The following is a 21,965-nucleotide window of genomic DNA, read 5'->3' as shown; positions in this document are numbered from 1 at the left end:
CTGTAGTTGCCAGTAGTGTATTATGAATTTAAATTTAAGTAAGTAGCAAAATACAAAAGAACATAAATTCAGGATATATCTGCAAATTGACAGGTGTGTAATGTGTACATCTGAAAAAAACTTTGCACTAATCTTTTTTGCATCTCCCAAAGGTATTTATTCACATTTTTTTGCCTTTGACTTTGTAACAGCTGTAGAGGGACAGAAATCTTGAACAGAGGAAGTTGCTTAGACAAATCAAATGATCAAGGGTCTGAGTTGGATCCTTGACCTATGCAGGGACTGTGCAACTACTACGATGATGACACAAATGCTAACGCCAGACATTTTTGAATAAAAATATGAAAACCTACTGCAGCACCAGAATGGAATAAAATGTGATTGTAACCCTTTTTAAGGTAAATGTTAAAAATAGAGATAAAAATATCATATTTAAGGGGGATTTATTGGGCCTTCTTAGGCACAATGTAAATCAACAGAACATGTACATGTATGACATACAAGGAGACATTTGTGGTTGAAAACTTTACAAAGATATCACATTATATTGCAAATCTATACTTACAACCTACAAGGTTATGTGTCATTTACTTTACACTGGCCACAAAATCTCCATCGCTGGTAGAAACTGCATATATGCATAAGCTGCCAGCTAGATACATATTCAAAAAAATATTTATGACTTATATTGCACACAGCCAGGGTTGTCCTTTATTACACAGGGTTTATGCAAACTGTAGATTGAATGTCATCTTTGCAGTTTTATAATTTTTGCTGAACAAAGCTTTCAAGCTTTATGATGATCCGTGCAGTACATTCCATTACTCTCATGGCCACCTCAGACGTGTATCTGTCATTTGGGATTTGGGGAAATGGCAAGAGATCAGGATAACGAGTCCTCAAGCTGTCCACACCATATCCTTCAAGAATCTGGACATCATTGGCGAGCCCTGCTAGATGGGAGTTGTACTCCTCTACTTTCTGAGCGAGGGCGGTTGGTTTGACATCTTTGTCAGACTTTCCTCTGACTGCATAGTCAGCAGCTATCAGTGCAAGCTTTGTGGCCAGGTAGCATTTGAAGCAAACCCATTCGTTTGCGTTTTTATGAAGATCATTGCGAGCAGCAGAGTAGTTGGCTCTTGCTTGTCTGAGCCACCTGCGGGCTTCTACGGGGTTACCTACTGTCTTGAAAGTAGGTGGGGCAAAGAAGCGGTGAGAGTGTGAGGAACCTGCATTGCCTGTATATTGTTCCCTAAAATGCTGCCGTTCCGACTTATGGTTTGTTGCTTCTTGATTCCATGATGAATAAAACCTTTGAAAAGAAAACTTCTCTGACTGGAAGCGGGTTGATGACGCAGAGTAAGATCTCCTGGAAGCTCTGTCTGTGTTTTGCTGATCAGCCAAAGACTGTTTTTCCATCCTGCTGATCTCAGTTTGTAAATGCTTGAAGACTTCTGTGGCGATGTCCAGATTCTCTGCATTTTTGTCTGGGTGCCACTTCAGGTACAGCCGTCTGATTATCTTCTTTCTTTCTATTTCGGGAAGCTTCCAGGCTTGTTCAACGACTAAGGTGACTTCCTTCAGAATCTCAGGTAATGCATGAAGCTTGATCTTTCTTGGGGTTGGTTTGTGAGTGGGCGGTCTTAGATTTTCCTTCCCGGCAAAAATAGGGGGGATTATTCGCAGGCCAGAGGAACAACTGTTTGGGCTTGTAGGAGTTGATGGGACACTGGGGTCATGAGCATGGGTACTGTCTTCTTGTCTTGAGAATTTGTATAAGTCAAGAGAACTGACTATTTTGTACTCACTGTAACCAATGTCAATCTGGAAGCATTTTCCAAGGACACTTGTGTTTTCTCCCTCTTCTCTGTCTACTTCCTGAACAATGATGGCATAAGTGTATGTAGGCTGGTAGGACCCATACATGTCTCCACCCTCGGAGTCCACAAGGTAACCTACATATTCTCCTGGATAGAATACATTCATTGGATCCATGAGAAGTGTGTGATGTATCTCTGCTGCTATTGGAGTTCCAGGGAGGGGTAGCTCAAGTTTTGAAGGTTCTGTAGAGTCGTACTTCACCCCAAGGTTGTCCAACTTCTCTGAAATTCTGTAAATGTCATTACAGCCAAGCATGGCAATCAAATAGGATGTATCGGAAATCAAATTGTCTGTAGCAGATTTCAATGTCATTGCTAGTGCTAACAGAAAATTGATGTCTTTGCTGTCTGAGTGCTGGATGTAGAGATGAATCACAGCTGTCCCATATCTCTTGAGGAAGGCGAGTGTTTCACTGCGGCTGTGAGGGATGGGACTGCACCCTTTCACTCTCAGGGTTGTTTGGAGTTTTTCAAAACAAGAAACTTTTAATCCTTCACAAAGTGCTTTGCAGAGACGTATGGCTTTCTCCTCATTCACAAGGTAAGCATTGTCATTCTCATGTTTCATTATTCTGAACAAACCTGTGATAAACTGCTCTGAAGACAGCAACAACTGGAGGCGGCCTTGAAGTGAACAGAGAGCTCCAAATTGGCACATTTTTGGAGAATCTTCATCGAGTTGCTCTTCAAGGATGCCACTTAAGAGTCTTGGTCTTAGCTTCTGCGGGAGGAGCATGATTAGCTTTGTGTGAAAGGCGTGGTCTTTGCCAAGATAGCACTGGCTCATGTCCACAAGCATCTGGACTCCAATGTTACCCTGAATTCTACTCTTGTAGTGTGGGGCATCATCAAACACCAAGCTACTGGACTTGGCTAATCTACCATCATGACTTGGCAGATAAAATGTTAAATCTCTCACATTTTCAAGATCTTTGCGAATCTCCACTGGGTCATTGTAGAGAGACTTGAAAAGTCCTGAAACAACCCTTTTGACTGTTCTCATTTCATTGGGATCAAGCTGCTTGCCCTCTGAACTTCTGAAAATTCGCCACAGTACTTCAACGTACTGTTTAGTTGACACAACATCTTCAGTGCCATGAAGTTTGAACAGCTGGTGAAAGGTACCTAGTTCGAGAGGTAGCTTATACAAGTAGGGTTTAAAGTCAGATTCATTGTCTAAATTAATGACAACCTCTTCTGGTTTGAGCAGTTTCCAGCCATCTTCTACCATGACAAAAGCCACCCCACGGAGCTGGTAACGAAAGTCTCTTTTATCTGCACTGAGGAACTCATAGGTGGACCGTAACACTTTGTTCCGAGTTTTCACCATTTCATCATCCGGATTTGATATGTTACAGATATTCTTGCAGTTGCCGATGACTTTTTCCAACACTGGTTCCAAGTTTACACCCAACATGTTCAGCACTTGGTCAAGTTGCTCTTGTCCTGTCAGGGTGCTTCCTTCCTGGTCTTTGATGCTTGATGGTGTGGCTGTTTCAGGTAGAATTGGACAAGATGTCCAAAGCAAGTGAATAACATCTGTTTGCTTGAACTTTGGATTTACCTGAGACCCACTGAACCGAATCAGAGGAAGTGCGCCACTCATGTCTTGGTACTGGGAATGAAGCTTGATGAGCTCTTTTGGGGCTCTCTCTGGGCACAGGAATGGTATCATTGACAGCTCTTTGAGAAAAGTACCGTGGAACAGATCTGTCCTGTCTTTGAATATGTGGTTTAAGAGAACATCAACAACGGTTTGCACTTTTTCTTTGGTCCAGTTCTCAGTTTGAGCTTTGATGCTGACCTCTTTTGCAAACTGCAGAACCTGCTGTTGTGACACTTCATTCTTCAGACCAATACTTCTCAGAAAAGTTATCCATGAGGTGAGCAATGATGTCCCATTCTTGGGTTTTGACGCTTGTTCAACTTTCCTAAAGAAGTCACTTGGTATGAATGATTTTTTGGGAAGCATTACTTCAAACACCTTCACTGTCTCATCATAGAAAAACTTGGCTGGCCTGAGTCTGTTTGAGTAGTCATAGATAAACGACAGTCCCTCCAGCTTCCCAAAGAGTTGATCCTTAATTTCGCACGGTTCTTCCATTGACAGAAGTCTCTCTTTCAGGTAGATGATATGTTCCACTTTGGCATCATAGGAAAAACTCTCAAACTTTGGCAGGAGATGCTGAAGGTAGATTTCCAAGTCATCAATTGGCAGGCAGCCAAGGAAGGCGTAGAGCTCTTTCAGCTGTGCACAGTCAGCGAGAAACCCAAAGGAGGTTGTGTGAGCCCATTTCTCTATGTCTGCAATGGGAATGCTCTTCGCAAGGACATAGTTTGCTCCGTAGTTTGCAATGCTAACATATCTCCCACTAACTGATTTAAAGCAGGGGAGAAGTTTTAGTCTTTGCACATCTGTCTGTGTAAGGTTTGCTAGATTGCAGTTAAAGTACAGCATGAGAGCATCAAAGTCCTTGTCACTGAGGTTCGCTGCTTTGAATGCAGAAGTCTGGATCATGTACTCCAAGGCTTTCAGAACACTTGATGGGTTTTCAATGTTTGCAGCCTGTTTGGCCAGAAAAGGAATCATTGGATTGTCTTTTGCAAGTATTTTGTTTACTGCAAACTGAATACATCCTGCTTTCATCAGAGTGTGAAAAACTTTGTCATTTTGACCTTGTGGAAAGAGAGCTATGTCTATCAAGCTCAGAGGCAGAAGCACATCTTGCTCGGGGACGACTATCTTATCTCTGGCCATGAATTTGATTCCAGGGAGCAAAGCCCAGTCTTTCAGAATTTCAAGTACTGTGGCAAGACTTGGCTTGTTTTCCACCTGATCCTCCTTGACAGCAGTGTTTTCACTGATGAAGCTCCAAACATTCTTCAACCAAGATTCACTTGCGAAGGTATCTCTCCATTTTACAGGGATCTTGGTTCGGTACTCTCTTGGAAGGACTGAGCCCAGTAGATCACCAAAGCAACTGATGTCAAAGTTCTTTGCAGCTCCACCCTTTAAAAGTATGTTGCTGTACCTCATGTACATTGTGTTCATGAACAACTCTTTCCTCGATGAGACAAGCTCGTGATGCGCTGTCAGGAACTTTGGTCTCTTGGAATCAAACACCTGGAGCACATTGTCCATTGTTACCAACAGAGGCAGGCCTTCAATTTCAGCACAATCCACTTCAATGTCTTTGAAGCAGTAGTCCACTAAAATCTTCAAGCTGTGAGCTAGCTTATAGTTTGACTGCTGGAGACGACAGGGAAGTTTTCCGACATGGCAAGATGTTTCTGGTGATGAGTAGGTGTGAAGGAAGCTGCGCACTTCCTCTGGTGTCACATAGGCTACTGGTATCCCTGCATCTTCCAGACAGAAATACAGATTTGCTGTCTCATCACAGCTGTGAACCAGGTTAAAACCAATGTCCAGAAGCAGAGTCTTTAACCTGTATACATTTTCAGCCACAGACTTCCTTGAGGTAATGTTGTACTCTGTGTTTTTCAGGTACTGAAGCTCATCTTGTAGCAGATTATCAAAAAAGGCCCTGCCCTTGTTGGTAGTTGAAGTGTTCACCCATGAAATGTACACAACAGAGTGCATGTCAGAGTTGTCATGATGCACTGCTTTGACTACAGGAAGCAGGCGCGTCAGGTTTGCATGGATACAGTTATAAACTGCTTTGACCAAGCAGTACCAATCTGCCTGTATGCCAAGTCTGTTGACTGGGAAGAAGGACAGAAACTTTCGTAATGTGTCTTTGACAACATGGAGGGGTGTTCCTTGTAGAATGGTGAGGGTGGGATCGGGACCTGGGAAGTATCGACGCCTCAGTTGAACCAGTAGTTCCACAAATGCAGGGGCTATGAGTGATGTCATCAGGTTGTTGTTCCAATCACTCCTGACCCCTACACCATTGTCATCCCTCCATAAGTTTCTCCTGGCAGAGTCCAATGCAAAATGTCCATTGACATGGAAAGGTAAGCCGGTCTCCAGTGAAAGGGGCAAGAAGCAGAAGGCTCTGTGGTTCTTTTTGTAGTTATGGCTTACACATGCAGCTACACCACCGCGTGGAAACAGAGTTATGTCTTCATTTTTGTGGGCTGAAATCACACTCTTTGAGATATTTTCAATGTTAGGGAAGCCAGATCTGTTGCAGACCATCCAGGTTGTCATATTCCCATCCGTGTCCTCTATATCCATTGAGTATGTGATATGCTGAACTGGGATTGCAGTGAGCTGTTTCTTTTTAATCACACTGTCAATGACTGAGGCATGAAACTGTTTGCGTTTCAGCCGATCACCATCTGTAATTTTGGCAGTTACTGAGTACAGTGTTTTGAGTTTTCCTGATTGATTTTCAATCTCACAGATGGATATTTTCTCCATGTGGTTGAGGAACATGAGAAGTTCTGCACCATCATTTTTCAACTTATCCAAAAGGTTTTGCACCATTCTGTCTGATGCAGGGACAGAGCTGATCTCTGATGCTCTTGCCATCTCTGTGGAGCGGATGGGGAATCGGAACATTGTGCTGCGTTCCAACTTAAAATGAGCCCCAAGGTAAAGATTTAGAACATCTGAAAACTGAGATCTGAAGTCGGAGTCCAAGTCTTTAAACATTCTTCCAGGGCTAACAGATGTAGCTCCAGGTGCAAACTGTGCATGTGGATCAAAGATGCACAAAATATCATTGTTTGAAATGAAGGATGGGCAGTCAGTGATGTGATAGACAGAGTTGAACCCAATGCCATATTGGCCTGTTTTCCCAGGATTGGCCTCTTTTGTTCCTCTGCCAAGATTCTGTATACCTCTGATGTCATCCTCTGTGAAAGGCTGGTTGTTGTACACACAGAGTGCAGGGCCTTGCATTGGGATCCATTTATCATCAAAAATTCTGTCAGTGGGGTGTGTCCTGGGATCGAACACAAAGTAGATTTCAGTGGCTTTTGCATCATCAGCATTTTGTAGCAACTCTTTTAGCATTTCCTTCTCTGATGGATAAGCATTGAGGATGCTTTTAATCCTGCTTGTGAGCTTTTCTTTCTGTCCAAACTCACTCCCAAGAGAAGAGAAACACACATTAGAGGCATACCTCTCCAAGGCTTTGTGGCGTTTTGGAACAGCTCCTAATTTCACTGCAACCTCTCTTGGGATGTCACCATGGCAATACTTCACAGTTGAGTCTCTAACTTTGATCCAAGGGCAGTCATTGTAGCATAGTGATTTTGATGGTTGCAAAGTCAGTTTGGAGTCTGGTAACAGAATGTCGCCATACTTGGCTTTGCAGAATTCTTGGTTTCTGTCTCGTATCAAACTCCATATGCCTTCACTGATAATTCTTCGGCACAACTGGAAATTCTCCTCTGTGAGCGGCTTTTGACCACAATCTTGCCTCACAATTTCAAGGACAGCAGCAAAATCTTCAACTGTGTAGTTTGGCTGCACCCCGATGTTTTCAAAGAGCTCCCGACAGCTGTTCCTGTATTTGTTGGGGAGTTGAAAAAGATGTGGGGCTACATCAAAGTTAAGGTGAAAAGCAACTTTGGCAGGACTGACATATGTGTTTTCCACCAGGATGGAATCGAATGATTTTAGTTCCTCGATCATTTTTTCTTTGGCTTTCTCATCCTGTAGCATTTCCTCATGAAGAAACTTATAACAGGCATTTGTCATGTTTTCCTGATACAATGTGATGCCATCAAATGATTGAGCCAGTTTCTGGAGTTGATGAATGACCAGTCCAACTGAGGGCTTCCTTATTAGACCGAGACAGTCTTTCACAGCCAATGAAATTGCACCACAACCTTTGAAGGATGGAGAATTTTCATTTAAGATTGGCTTCATCAGACACACAGTGTCTTGATGTTCAGTTGTGAAGAGTTCTTCAGGGGAGAACATTGTTGTTGGGGAAAAGTCATTCCCATGCCATGGGAGGGAGAATCCAGCAGGTCTTGTCAGGAATGGAAGAAACTTGATGTCTTTGAGCTTTTTTAAATGTTCGGCTCCTCCTGAAGCTCTCAACTTCAGTTTTTCATCAATGAGACTCAGTATTATACTGCTACGAAAGCAAGCAGCAATGTGGTCACTTTCATTGAGATCAATGACAGATTGAGCACGTTCAATGATGTCTTTCCATGACAGATCATCTTTTACCATGCCTAAATCCAAAAGCTTCACCAAACAAACAGGATTTAGGTAGTCTTTGGTGGTCCCTTCAGGAAATCTTCCATCGTCATTGTTGTACAGTTTAGCAACTCTCCCCTCTGGATGGATGAGCCTAGAAGGCAACACCAGTTCATCATTTGGGCCGGAGCAAGGGATACAAGGAGTTTCACTGAGAATTGATGCAAATTCTTCAAGTTTCTCATTCAAAACATAAAGCATCAGGGGATCACGAAGTTCTTTCTCAATTTCTTGGATGTGTGGGAAAAACACGTCTGAGAAAAACTGCTGCTCTGTCAGAGTGTTTTGTATCAGCTTCCCTTTGCACCCAGCATCTTCAAATCCCTCCTTCACCCAGTCAGGGAGCTCAACAGCACAGAGGTTTTGTGAGCTGCTCTTATTGAGGTATTTTGAGAATATCTTGAAAGCAGCAGAACCAATGTCTGCCCTACAAAGTAAGGCATCGTCAAGAAATCGGACATATTTGATGGATACCCAGATATTTCCATCTGAGAAAACTTTTGCGTGCTCATTGTCACCTCCTTTTGCTATTTCTTGGTAGACACCCTGGCTGATCAGTGTGAAGTCATCATGTACTTGACCTGGATCTGGCCATGCTGCATAATAACTGTAGTTGATGAGTTCTCCACTTTCAGCCATTGAACGCAACATTTCAAGTGCTGCCAAATATGCCTGGACAATGACATGTCTCATGAACACAGAGTTCCACTGTCCTTTGGTGTCCGTCTTCCAAATTTCTTTCCGATTGGAAGTCACAGCAAAGCAGCCGTTTATGTGGACTGGGAGGCCTGTTTTGATCCTTAGAGGTAAATAACAAAAAACCTCTCCAATTGGAGTGGTATTGTTCTTAACAGTCCATTTGCGGTTTTCTTCTTCTGCAAGCAGAACAGCCACACCTCCACATGGAACTAGACCGAGTCTTGTTCCACTATCACTGAGGGAAAACTTAAGTGCCTCAGTTACATCCATGCATGAGCAAATGAGCCAATTCGTGACTTCTACTGCCTTTTGGGGCATTTCATCCGTCAGTCGTCTCGTCTGAACTCCTTTTGCAGCCATCTCAAAGTACTGGTTGGGATCTTCCTCTGAACCTCTAAACAGAGGTGAGTGCAGGTCAACAATTCGTTTGAACACATTGTGAAACTCCTCCACCATGACACGTATGATGCATCCAGATTTGGGAGCATCTGAAGGTACCTTGTTGGTGTTTGCTGCCTTTTTCATAACCTTTGCTGCAGATTTCAGGATACTCAAAGGTCCATATGAGGATTTCGATGACCACACACTTTTGTTGATGGAGACAACATCTTGTGCTCCCAATGGACTTGTTTCCTCACATTTCAGGTATTTTAAGACCATACTCCCAACATGCTGGGTGAACAGAATGAACCGGTGGCCACATATGCTGAACTCATCCACCAGGGAGTAGATGTCTGTGGTGTTGTAGTAAAGACTACTGATTTCACTTGCTGAAGCTTCCTGCTCTGTTCGAAATGGAAGTCTGAACAGTGTGCCGTTATATTTGTACGGGGAGTCCTGTGCAAGAGGAAGCTGGCAGTTAAAGACATTGATGAATGGTCTGAACTGGTTGGGGAATTTTCTCAGCCTTTTCTGTTGTTTGCTCCAGTTGATTTTGATCCCCGGGTTGGAACTGTCTCTGATGTGCTTGCTGATGTGATTGATGTTTGGATCAAACATGATCATGAACTCCCTGCTCATTATGATAGGGATATCAGTGATGTGATACACTGAATTGAAGCCCAAGCCAAACTTGCCAACTTTGTCTGCTTCGCATCTTTTGATTGATCCACCCAACCTTGTGATGTTCAGAAAGTCTGTATCTGAGAATACAGAGTTGTTAAAAGACCATAAGGAAGGCCCATGACAAACAATCATGCCAGGGTCAAGGAGATTCTCTCGAATGTCAGTATTTCTTCTCATGTCAATGAGAAAACTGCACTCAGTCGCGCATGCGTCATCAGCGTTCTGAAGGAGCTCTTTGAAAATGTCTGCTACAGATGGATACTCTTCCAGGATGTTTTTTATTCTTACTGTCAGTGGTTCTCTTTGGCCTGACTGTTCAAAGCCAAGGTTTTCAGGGTTTATCAACCTGGTGCTTAAACATGGCACCTTCAGCCACTCTGCTGTTTTCATGGGAATGTCATCATGCACCAATATAATGGGCTCAGATGCATCTTCAAGCAAATCATTCAAATCATCAACCTTGATGTCGCAGTAGGTGCATTCATGAATTGGCTTCATCACCAGTTTGGTTGGGTCTTTGTAACAAAAAATTGGCACGCTCATGTTAATATCAACTGGTATCTGATTGTTGTAAAGCCATCTCAGGATGTTAGTCAGTAGTAGGACATTATGCTTGCTGTCCTCCTTGGAAATCTTTCCTTCACATTTTTGTTGTATGGCACTGACGACTTCGAACACGTGACTTGGACAAACCTCTTCAACTGAACCACAAAACTTGAAAAGCTTGTGAAACTTTCTGATTGTCTTTGGCAGGGAGTATAAATAAGGCTGTAAGTCCAGATCAGAGAGGGGCTTTAGGACTGTTTGGCAAGGTGACGAGAATGTTTTTCCTGTCCAAACCCAATCGAAAGGCAGTGATTTCATCGCTTCTCCGGCATCCTCCAGGTGAGCCTGCATGAAACCATAAATCTCAAACAAGATCTGTTGGAACTGATACCAATCCTCAGTGGTAAAAGCTTGAGATTTGTGCCAGTCATTGACTGCTTTCAAGTGCTGTAAAACTTGATCCACCTGTGGCTCTAAAGCCAGTTTTAGTGCCTTTTTCATGCCTGCAGATGTGTGTTCAACCAGTGCTACAGATGATCCCACAAGGACTGCATGGGATAAGTCACACATTTCAGAGAAGGAGCAGATATTGACAGTATCTCCAACCCAAGCAAGGGATTTTGGGTATGTCAGGGGTCTTTCTTTGCAGACAGGTACCCATTTTAACTTTAACAATGATGTTTGAGCATTTGCTGATTTAACCAGCTTGGTTTGCCTGTTCAGAATTTGTAGGAGTGTTTTTGCTTTTTTGACTATGAGGTCCCACTCAGGTTCCTTGCTACTTTGCAACTCCTCTATTTTCATCGCCACTTTGAGTGCATCCTTTTCACTGAGCTGTACTTCATTCCTAAGTCCCAGCTGTCTTAGTGAATGGAGAATATCGGGTGAAGACCTAAAGGTGCTTGTGGGGAACCTGGTTTTCTCTTCCATGTAAAACAGGTTTTGTAGAATCTCCAGCTCAGGATCAAATAACTCTGAGGCCTTTGCTGTCTTTCCACATGGCAACTGAATGAACTTCAGTGAAGAGAGCCATCCAATCACAGCAGAATTTTCATTTTTTAGAAATGCCAGATGTGTTAGTGCCCAAAGCATGATTCGGGTTGTCTCATCCGAAGTGTAGAACCCTCTTTCCATATCCTGAATAATCATCTTCAAACATTCTGTTGTTTTGACTTGCTCCACATTCAGCATTTTGATGAGACGAATGGATTCCTCATCCGAGCATGCTACAAGATTCACAGATAGCTTGACATCTGGTGGATACTTGGCTCTATGATGTAAAGCCCTTGCTCCTCTCAGTGATGTGAATGCTGAGACACCCTCAGTGCAGATTCCAACTTTTTTAAAGATGGAAAGCTCAAGCAGGGTATGCTTTTCTTTCTCTGTTATGTCAGACAGCCCAGCAAGAAAACTTCTGAGTGCAATCCTCTCTTCAACAGTCAAAGCGGAGACTATGTTGGAGAGGCGTTGAATAGACAATCTGCCCATAATTTGCAGAAGTACACCAGGAGAGGAAGGGTGGATGTAGTTCTTTAGAAGGGGGTGCTGCAAACATGAATCCAGCTTTTTGATCACAACTCCTCCCAGCTTTTCCATAATTTCAAACAAGCTGTCAGAGAGTGGAGTGTCCTCCTCAGCAGCAAGAATTATGGGAGACGGGGTTTTGAGACGCAAAAGCTTCACCTTTTCTGTGCTTTCCTCAAGAGGCAGAAGGGGAATCAAAGGCATGTCTTCAAAAATGCTCAAGTCATCCGAAAAGTTTATGTAGAGATGCTTCCATATCATCTTCAGCCAGGAAACTGTGGGATGTTTCAGCTGTTTGTTTCCAGGTTCCCATTGGACTATGAAGTCTCTGGTTGCCCAGGCTTTTGATAAGATCTCCTTGATTAGTCGAGCTGATCGTTCAGGGTTCAGCACTTGTAGCTGAGTGCAGGGTCGTCCTGTCAAATAACAAGAAGATTTTTGTTAGTCTTAATCAAAAACAAAAAAAACAAAATCAGCCATTAGGGCTGGTCAGAAAAGGTTTGCAGCCTTTTAAATGACGTGCAGCAAGAGAGGAAAACAAAATCCAACCCAGTCGAGAGGACTAGGCCCTGCTTTTCAGAAGTCAACATAAAACTTTTCAACAAATAAAAATGCCCTGAAAAATTTGATTCATTTTCGGAAAGTGTGTAAAGTGGCCTTATTAAAAAAAACTCACAAAAGATTTATGATGATTTTTATATAACTGGCAGATGCAAACCATCAAGCATACTGTAACATTCCATCTCCACACAAGTTTGTTAAATTCAGACGGATAATTCAAACCCTTTTTTCCAGTGTTTTGGCAGAGTGACTAGTAAATCACTGGAAGTCCCAAACCAGACATAAAACAGTACAAGAAACCACAGTAATTTAGTTTAGAGTAAGTATGAGTGAATGCACAAAAACACAATTATTTTCCACAAACAATGCATTAGTTAGGGTTAATAATAATAATTAAAAGAAATGACACACTTCGAAAATACCTACCTGAGTAACCCCAGGGATTTTGATGCACTGTAATTAAATTGAAACATTTTATGATGTTTGGAATGAATAACAAATTTTCTTTTTTGATTAAAACTAAAAAAATAAATTGGACATATACACATCTGTCATGGTGCTTGGACATGCTGAAAGCATTTTAATGTCCAGGAAAACCTGCCCCCTAACACTGTACACTTCCACTAGCTGATTTGTTTAAAAAAAATTAGGCTTGGATAACAAGCAATGTCAATCTATGTGATTCGAAGTTGTGTTTCCCTTCTGGTGGTTTCATAGACATATGCTTTAATTTCCTAAATGAGGAGTTTTGTTTTGTTTCCAAAACAGAAACAGTGTATTTCTACCAATGATTTTTTGGTGGGAGAATTGGTCCAAATTACAAAATGTTACAATATTATACAATTAGCACAATATGTAGCACCCCATAAACTGTACAATAAGTTGACATAGTCTTTGTTGCATATCTTTTTTTGATAAAGAGTTTTGAGCAATGATTGATGAGAGCAATGTTGGAAGTGAGGCGGGCTTTGAGCTTCCACACCAACTAGGCACCTATCACAATTTTTTGGCCGATCACAGATCTATAAAAAGCCTGACCTGCCGATTTGAACTGATACTGATTTTAAAGTTTTTATTTTTTATAACTGACAGCATGTACCTTCAATGTTCCAATCTTATTTTATTGAAAATCATTGAACAATACCTGTGAAACAATAAAATCCTAATGTTTTAACTTAAACAATACACAGGTACATAAGATCAGATTCATATGTAAGGAAGGGCCAATCACCAATCCCCCAACATTAAGGACAGGACTTTGCCGTTTGGTAACACCATATCAAAACCCAAGACAGACAGAGAAATCTACTGCAGGTGTGCAAACCCACTTTATAATGCTGTCAATTTCTGACATCATCCTTAGACAGAACACCTCACAGTTTACCTGACTGCTACTCCACAATTACCTTTCTTTGTAAACACTGACACCTGCTTTGACATAAGAGGGAGGTGGTACCCTTTGTACAATGTGTGTGTTGTTACTATTGTCTTTTTATATTTATTTCTCTCTTCTCTCTTTATATTCTTTTCTCACCTTCATGGTGGGTCTGTGTAAAAATACCAGCTTTTTTTGTTAAGTGTCTTGAGACAACACGATATAAATAAAGGCTAACTGACTGAACACTAAAGACTCCTGGAAATTGTTATGGACCAAGAATACCTTCATCGATGCATGTATGAGATTGTACCATAGAATAAATATTTTATAATACCTCTGTTTTTTGCTGCTTTCTTCAGAGCGTCCAGCAACGAAGGTTTGATGCTTTCCAGTACGAACCGACCCTCAAGACCAGGGTACAAAGTGCTGTTATCGGCACAAAAAGGAAACAGAGAGCTTTGTGTTATTGAAAAGACTTCCAACTTAATTAAAAATCAAACTGTAAATATCTGGTTGTATTCATACCAGGGGTATTCTTCAGAGGCGATGTAAATGGCATCCTTTTCACTGACAGAGGATAAAAATGTTGTGAATGTCTCGTCTTGCAGTGGAAGAAGCTCCAGTCCAGCGAGGTCGCTGTAATTGGCATCACTAAGAGCAAACTCGAGCAGAAGCAGCTTCTCATGTGAGGACCCTTTGTGTTTGTACTTCCTGATCACCTGCCGCAGCAGGGATGGAGTTACCTTTTTTACTTCAGGGGACTCGGTTATGTAGGCAGCTAATACAGATTCAACAGCAGCAGGTACCTTTGCTACCTGCATTCCTGAGCTTTGGAGGTAGTTAATCACGGTCTCTGAAATGTCCTCATCCCTGTCATGCTCTGAGAACACAGCCTGGTCCACCCGTACCCAGTTCTCACTGAGTGAATAAATAACCTGCTCCTGCAGCAAGTCTTGGAAAAGTGGCTTTAGAATGGGCTTCCAGTGGGACTTGACCTGCTTAGGGTCTGGCCAGGCCCTGTAGGTCCCTGCAGGGGATAATGGAAAGTCTTGGTCCTTTTTGGTCTGTACCCGTTCGATAATATCACTTATGAGCGTGAAATAAACCCGAGGGGTCACAGTGGTTATCAGCAGCTCATTCCACAAAGCTGCTGGATCCCTCCACTGGTCCACTTCCCGCCACTTGATACTCCTACGGTTGTCTGTGACTCCAAAGAAGCCACTGACATGAACTGGAAGCCCTGTCTCACTCTCCTCTCCTGGGGGAAGAGGGAGGAAGCAAAATGCTCGTCCTGAGAAACCAGATGTGGCGCCTTCATCTTCTTCATTAACCGACGTGAGAGGCAGAGCGATACCGATGGTGGGCAAGAACTTTAACTCATCCCCCAGTGAGTCTAGCTCTGAACAAAGTCCTCTTCCCCCAACACCGTTACAAACCAGCCACGTTGTTCTCTGAGTCTCTTTAGCTGTGTCGTCCTGCGTCTCTATGTCCACCTTATAAGTGACGCATGTGATTTTAGACGAGGAAACACCGTTGCTATAGCCGTCTACAGCCTGATTCAGGGTCTTCAGTGCGTTCTGTCTTTCCAGTTTGTCATCTGTATTCTCTGTTGCTGTAACCTGGAACAACATGCGCTCTGTACCATCAGACTCGCGTACATGCAGGGAGATCTTCTGAATGCTCTTAAGAAAGAGGAGAACTGTGTCAGCATCTGCTTTAAAAGACTCGAAGAGCTCCAAAACCTTTTCTTTGTTGTAAATGTTCCCACTCAGTTGGGATGGTTTCTTGCGGAGTGGGAAGCGAAACAACGTTCCTGGAAAGCTGCCATCCTGGATGGTTTTCTCAGAGCTCCCAAAAATCCCTATGTAGGGGGCAAACTGGTCTGCCAGTTCTGTGATCTCCTTAATGTCGTTCTTTAAGTTCCAACACTGTCCAGACTCATGCACTCCAAACAAGGTCTGATGAGGGTCCAATAAGGCAATCTGGTCTCCACTGAATATACCAGGTACATCTAGGTAGTAAAAAGAAACACATGTACAATGTAAGCATGAGCTCGTTTTTAAAATCTTATTACTGAAAACCTTATATCTTTGACACTTGGGCTTTTTTGGGAACACTAATGGAGTTAAAACAAAAAAACATTTTACCCAAGCACTGTAACATTTCAAGATTGATTCTCCATGAGGGAATAGCATGCACTGCAAGATGGTATTAGATAACAGTTGTCATAGTTTGCTGTAAGACTTTTCTCACCTGTGACATGGTACACAGAATTAAAGCCAATCCCAAATCTTCCGACTTTCAGGGGGTCATCTCTCTTTCTGCTCCTTGCGATTTCCTGAATACCATTCCAGTCTTCAACGGTGAAGACAGCGTCATTGTAGACATACAGCGCAGCACCTTTGGTGTAAAAAGACAAAAAATAACAATCAAGCATTGGTGAAATGATAATAAGAATATATTAAGGCTGTCATTTTAACGCGTTAATTAGATTAATTTATAACACCACAAATTAACGCCTTATAAAAATTAACGCAGATTAATCTGGATCCCAAACCCACGGGGCGTTCAAAGACGCACTTATTTTCAAATGTCTGGCATTTTCAAACCGTTTGTCCTACTTGGAAAAAGTGGTGTTCTCGTCAGATTTTCAAATTTCTGACGATCCATGAATGTATCACACTTTACATCATTACATTAATTACAAATCCTGTAATTAATTAGATTAATTTTTTTAATCACCTGACAGCACTAGAATATATATTTAATAAAGATATGATGTGCTTTCTAAGACTATAATAGTTGTTTTAAATGTAATTGTTGTTTTCACTATTTTACAGCAGAGCATGTAACACAGTATCTGCTCAATACCAACTTTAGACAGAGAGATTCTGACCCTTACACACTAAAACCAGAGGATGGTCACACTGATCACTTAGCTATCCTGCAGACTGCGTATGTGTGCTGTAACAACTGACCTTGGTGCTGGGCCATGTTATCAGACCACAGTGACTCCACTCCATACTCTGTCTCATTGTACATGAATTTGACTTCTGTGGCTCCAGCATCTTCTGCATTTTGAATCAACTCCTTCAAGTGGAGAACAATCAATGCATTCATTTAGAGAAGCTGGGTTTTTATTGCAGTTTATAAAAAGCAGTGCTGACAAAAACATCAGCTGATAGAGATGATGAATGTTGGAGTAGACATTTGAACACTCAAAAACTGATGAAAGTCTGAAAAACAGTCAGTAAGGTGAAAAACTTTGAATGAAGAGTGATGGAGATGGCAGTCCTATAATTTAGTGTCTTTAATATGTTTCAAACAATAATGCAACATGAAACTTACTTTCAGAATCTGTCCACCTTCAGGGTACCTCCTCAGAATATCTTTCAAAAACTCGACCAGTGGGGGTGTCGTCTGTCCAAACCTCCCTGCAAAAGCAAAATTAAGTAAACAGCCAACACAGTCAAAATGCTTCAATTAAGAATGGTAATTTCAATCCTACCTCCCCCTTTCAGGCCTCTTCCCTCCAGTCTTATGGCTACATCTCTGGTTCCAGCAGGCACCAAGGCTCTGATCTGCACACTGTCATCCAGCTAAAAGGAGAGATGTGGAGAAGGTGCTTTTTAACTAAAGCAGTAATAATATATGAAAATGAAAACTACAGAAACTTTGAAACCCAACTATAACTGGACTTTCTTTGATCCATCCATCACATTTAGTACACTGTTTATAACACTGTTTTTCACACACTAGTGCACTTGAGGATCTTTCAGAATTATTATAGCAGTATAGTCATATTATTTGTTAAAGGAAAAAACAACAACATACCAGTCTCCCATTGTGAGTCAGACATTGCTGTATGACAGGCAGGTTTGTCTCCTCATAAAGCAGCTGTTTGATATCCTGAACAGATGTAAAAGGAGACACATGGAAGGACTTCGGGCTGAAGTACTCATGGCGAACTGTCACCTGTGGCAACCTGGTAGTAAAACAGAGGCAAAATCATTATCAAACCTGATGTAGATGTCTGTGTAGAGGTGTTTTTGTATTTTGCATTTGTGTCTTTCTTAAATTATGGCAGCAAATAAAAAGGAGAATGCATGCCACTACATTTATGGTTTTATAAAAAAAAAACAACAACAGCCCAATATATCACTACACCATAAAAAATCTTCTCTGTTACTATATTGAAGACAAGTAAATATATAATAGCTTTTTCAGAAGCAGGGCACTTTATCAGTGTAACCAAGTCAACTGTGGTGCAGTCATATGAGCTGGGTTGGGTGGGGTTGGGGACACAGGGTGGCTTAAAAGCTCCCCAGGCCAGTAAACAATGTTTGTCTGGTAGGTCCTTAAAGCAGTATGAGCAGTTATTAGTCAACCAAATAGAATTTATTTAATTTCTCTGTTTGTCAGCTGCTCCACACATAGAGCAACCATAAACTGTAAAATGTGGGGATAAAATAAAAGCAGGCTGGCACAACTTCAGCTGCAAAGATTTATTTATTATACTTACCATGGCTGTGGACTGCTCGCCATCTCGTTGCTGCTATGTGTCCAGGTTCATTGGACTATCTTCTGCACAGAGCAGAAAACTCCACCCCAAAACACGGCTGTCATAAAACAAGAATACCGTTAGTTTCCTCGAAACACCTGCCAGATCTTAATACCAGTATGCTACTGTAAACAATCCTCGCTGGGTGCTTCATTCCGCACAGAAAGACACGTTAAGTCAAAATTGTAATAACAGAGCTCCCAAGAGGCATCTCCTCAACCGATCCTTAGCATTTCAGTAACCACAGCCTGTAGTATTATTATCCCCCTGTCCCAGCAAACCCCACTCACTTGAATCTGTCCAGCCTGCACCGTCACCGGTCCTCCAGCAAAGCCGGTACGCTAAACAACGAGCTGTGTTCCTAGAAATATCAACAACAATAGGGGTGACAAGTTATTTAGCCTTCATCAACACGCTTATTCCTTCAAAGGCGATGTTCTAATTATATATACGCTGCATGACAGAGCGTTTGAGGCTACATGTTTCTGCCCTGTCCACTTCCGCGTCGCCTTAAATCTCCTCAGGTTTTAAATCTTTGGCCTTTCCATTGAAGTCGTCAAAACTACGCGGACGGCATATTCGACAAACCCGTTTCATACTAAACGGGTCTTTCCTACATGTGGAGCACAAATACAGACAGCGGGGAATCGGCATCTTATTTCGCGCATGCGTCAAAACATTATTTACAGAAAATCCAATTTGGCGTTTCTTGAGTTTGCTACTAAAGCAAACTATGGTGTCATAATGTCAACTATATTGGCTTTTCGTTTAACAGACTCAAACGATCTCTTGTTTGGATCAAAGTTCTGCTGGCACAGTGAGGAATCAGTGTAGTGTCAATATAGGCTACACTCGCCCCCTTCCCCATTCATTGCCATTCATCCGTGGGTGGGGGTGTTTTAAAACTTACAAGACTTTGATAGGCTGGTATCTACAGTGGCACAGTGGCCCATCTGTAAAATTCATTCTTGAACTCAAAAATATGTTTTAGTAACTAAAACAAACAAACAAACAAACAACAACAACAACAAAAAACATTTCACCCCCCCCCCCCCCCCCAAAAAAAAAAAAAAAAAAAAGATGCAGTATTTGCATAGTTTCTTGTAACGCAAGAACATAATACAACGACTCAAATCCTGCATCAGATTCCAATAAAAAAAAGAATAAATAGAAAGAAAGAAAGAAAGAAAGAAAGAAAGAAAGAAAGAAAGAAAGAAAATGCAATTTCCACAAAAATGTGAATGTTCCCTAAAGGCTTTTTATTGTTTCATTCAATAATTTCCTCTTTTTCAGTTCATTTAATAGTTGTGCATTACGGGATTTTTTTTTCTATTATGACATGTTTCTTGGCTTCATGGAATAATTTTTGTCATCAGTAGAGCAATTTACCTGTGCATGAAATATTTGTGCATTTGACATATCCAGCCACTAAACTATCCCATCAAACAATTTGCGTATACAGTGAGTTTCTATAATAGCAAGGTCAGATTAACCATGAACAGAAGAACCTTACTCTAAAATAAAGGCATCTGTGGCCCCTCTTTAGCCGTTTGACAAAATTGGTTGGCTTACATAATAATGCCCTTCTCGAAGGACTTTTCCAAGTTCAAGAAAGACTCATCAGAGCTCTCATTGCTGCTATTTTGGCACATCATTTTAATTTGGGAAGAAAGAAGTGTAGACAAAACACACATCAAATATATAAGTAAGAATTTACAAGTCCTCTGCCTTTTATGATTACAATTTCTACAGAAGTGATCATCATAAAATTTTGTAAAACTTATTTCAAAAGTGGCCCAATGGTACCTTGAACACTGTTGGCAGACCTTATGTCTGTTTAAAGTTAGTCTCCATGTGAACTGAAATCTTTATTTATGCCCATCATATGATCTGAACACATTTATAAACTTAATTTGATTTTGCTGATGCTCTGTGGAAGCCTCTAGCTGCACATTCTTCTCTGACAGTGAGCCCATTCTATGCTGCTGCTGCTAATAGGCTTACTCAATAGGACGAGCACATATCCTGGAGTGCCGCATAATTCTGGGACTTGTAGTCAGGACTCCTCTTGGGCTCAGACGCCAAGACACATCAGTAAAGGATGAGCACTCCAAGTTTGTCAGATAAGGGATCTGTGTCTTTAAAACACGGTTCACCACACTAAATGAGCTATAATCCTCACTGTTTTCACTGCAATTGACAAATTATGCAAATACAATAACACATTTCACAAGGACAAGGACAAACCAACCCTTTGGATTTAGGGGGTCCAGAAGCTGGTGACGGGTGCATAGACCAATTATAACCCTTCTTATGTTACGAAAGATTTATCCGTGTGAAAAACTGTATTTACATACCACAACAGCCCTCCTCATGAAAATGACATCATCACTTCAAAGTCAAGAACTTCCAGCTAAATGAAAACCACACTTCCCATTTGTGTTGGATCTCCCGAATATCGAATCTACCGACTCCTGTCTCTTTTCATGCACAACTCCAAAGCATTCGTATGCAGTAAATCAAGAGATTAACAAAGTATTCCTGGTTCATGACTCCGGATAAAACATGCCTAGCTTTGCAGTAATGTGGAACACCAATGGGCTACAACAAACTTAGAGCAAAATGATGGGCTATCAGTTATCATTCGCCATCATAGGCCACCAGAACTTTCCTCATTGAAAGGTGCTATTATGTGCTGTCTTTTGATGTTAAGATGACCTTAGCCAGAAGCAATTCAATAGGCTAGGCCATGCCATATTGCCCAAGTAGCCCACATCTTACCGCATTGAAGAGAGAGAGGAGAGAGGAGAGAAGGTGAGGAGGGGGTTATTATAGGAGAAGTGCAGGAATACTTACAGGCAGCATGCTTGCAGCATCGATACAGCATCAATGCAACATCTTTGAGCTGATCTTCGCACCACTCATGATAGCTCTAATTCCTTCAAATGCTTTCATAAAAATCATGATATCTGACTTTAGAGAACGGTTTGGCTGGAATACGCAGCTCCACCTCCCAACAGTTTCATACTGCGGGTTGAGACACATGGGTTTCTTAAAGCGACAGCTGTAGGATGGGCGAAGCTCCAATCTGGGGTTAAGTACATCACAGCAGCAAACACTGATTGAGTAAAGGGGAAAAAACTGCACAGAACTCTGTAGGAAAAAATAATCATGTGTTAGGCATTCTAAGTGACACGTATACAAATGTTTTTTTTTTCATACTTAGCAACAACATTTACATGGTAAAGTCAATAGACTTGAATAGATAAGTTCAAACATCCACAGATAATGATCACAATAAATAACAGCCTACAGCTTTTTCAGACACTTTAATATCAGAATAAACGCACCTGCCACAACACTGACAGTCCACAAAATGATGGACCATAAAGAGCCACAAACGATCAATAACACCAATCTGTCAGCAGATGGCAGCAGCTACAAAGCTCATATCTGTTTGTATGGGGTGGTAGTTTTCTTGACACTAGTCTAAATTGGAATTTTGAGAACAAACACTGGTGTAAAGGTCATCCATCCAAAGGCTACCTCCTTAATAAGCTGCCAGTC

At 41.6% G+C, this 21,965-nt stretch overlaps 1 protein-coding gene across 1 annotated transcript; it reads right to left on the bottom strand.

Annotated features, from left to right (window-relative positions):
* Positions 1–426: 426 nt before the first annotated feature.
* sacs (sacsin molecular chaperone) lies at positions 427–21,407 on the bottom strand. Its single transcript, XM_074679109.1, has 11 exons — positions 21,255–21,407; positions 18,689–18,759; positions 18,360–18,456; positions 17,672–17,822; positions 17,346–17,436; positions 17,186–17,271; positions 16,816–16,927; positions 16,091–16,237; positions 14,363–15,848; positions 14,172–14,263; positions 427–12,314 (listed from the first exon to the last, which is right to left on the bottom strand). Exons 3-11 carry the CDS (start codon positions 18,380–18,382, stop codon positions 763–765), a joined length of 13,740 nt encoding a protein of 4,579 aa, XP_074535210.1. The 5' UTR covers positions 18,383–18,456; positions 18,689–18,759; positions 21,255–21,407; the 3' UTR covers positions 427–762.
* Positions 21,408–21,965: the final 558 nt, after the last annotated feature.

The sequence above is a fragment of the Halichoeres trimaculatus genome, unplaced genomic scaffold (genome assembly GCF_033239565.1).
Source record: "Halichoeres trimaculatus isolate MK-OKI-2021-1 unplaced genomic scaffold, fHalTri1.1 fHalTri1_scaffold_9, whole genome shotgun sequence".
Lineage (NCBI taxonomy): Eukaryota > Metazoa > Chordata > Actinopteri > Labriformes > Labridae > Halichoeres > Halichoeres trimaculatus.
This window is presented reverse-complemented; position numbering and strand designations above follow the sequence as displayed.

Excerpts from the sequence above, each read along its gene's own strand:
- sacs (XM_074679109.1), bottom strand. The coding sequence starts at position 18,382 with ATGGCGAGCAGTCCACAGCCATG. Across the intron at positions 17,272-17,345 it reads AAGAGGCCTGAAAGGGGGAG|GGAGGTTTGGACAGACGACA; the intron begins GTAGGATTGAAA and ends TTGCTTTTGCAG. Across the intron at positions 16,238-16,815 it reads TAACATGGCCCAGCACCAAG|GTGCTGCGCTGTATGTCTAC; the intron begins GTCAGTTGTTAC and ends TTTACACCAAAG.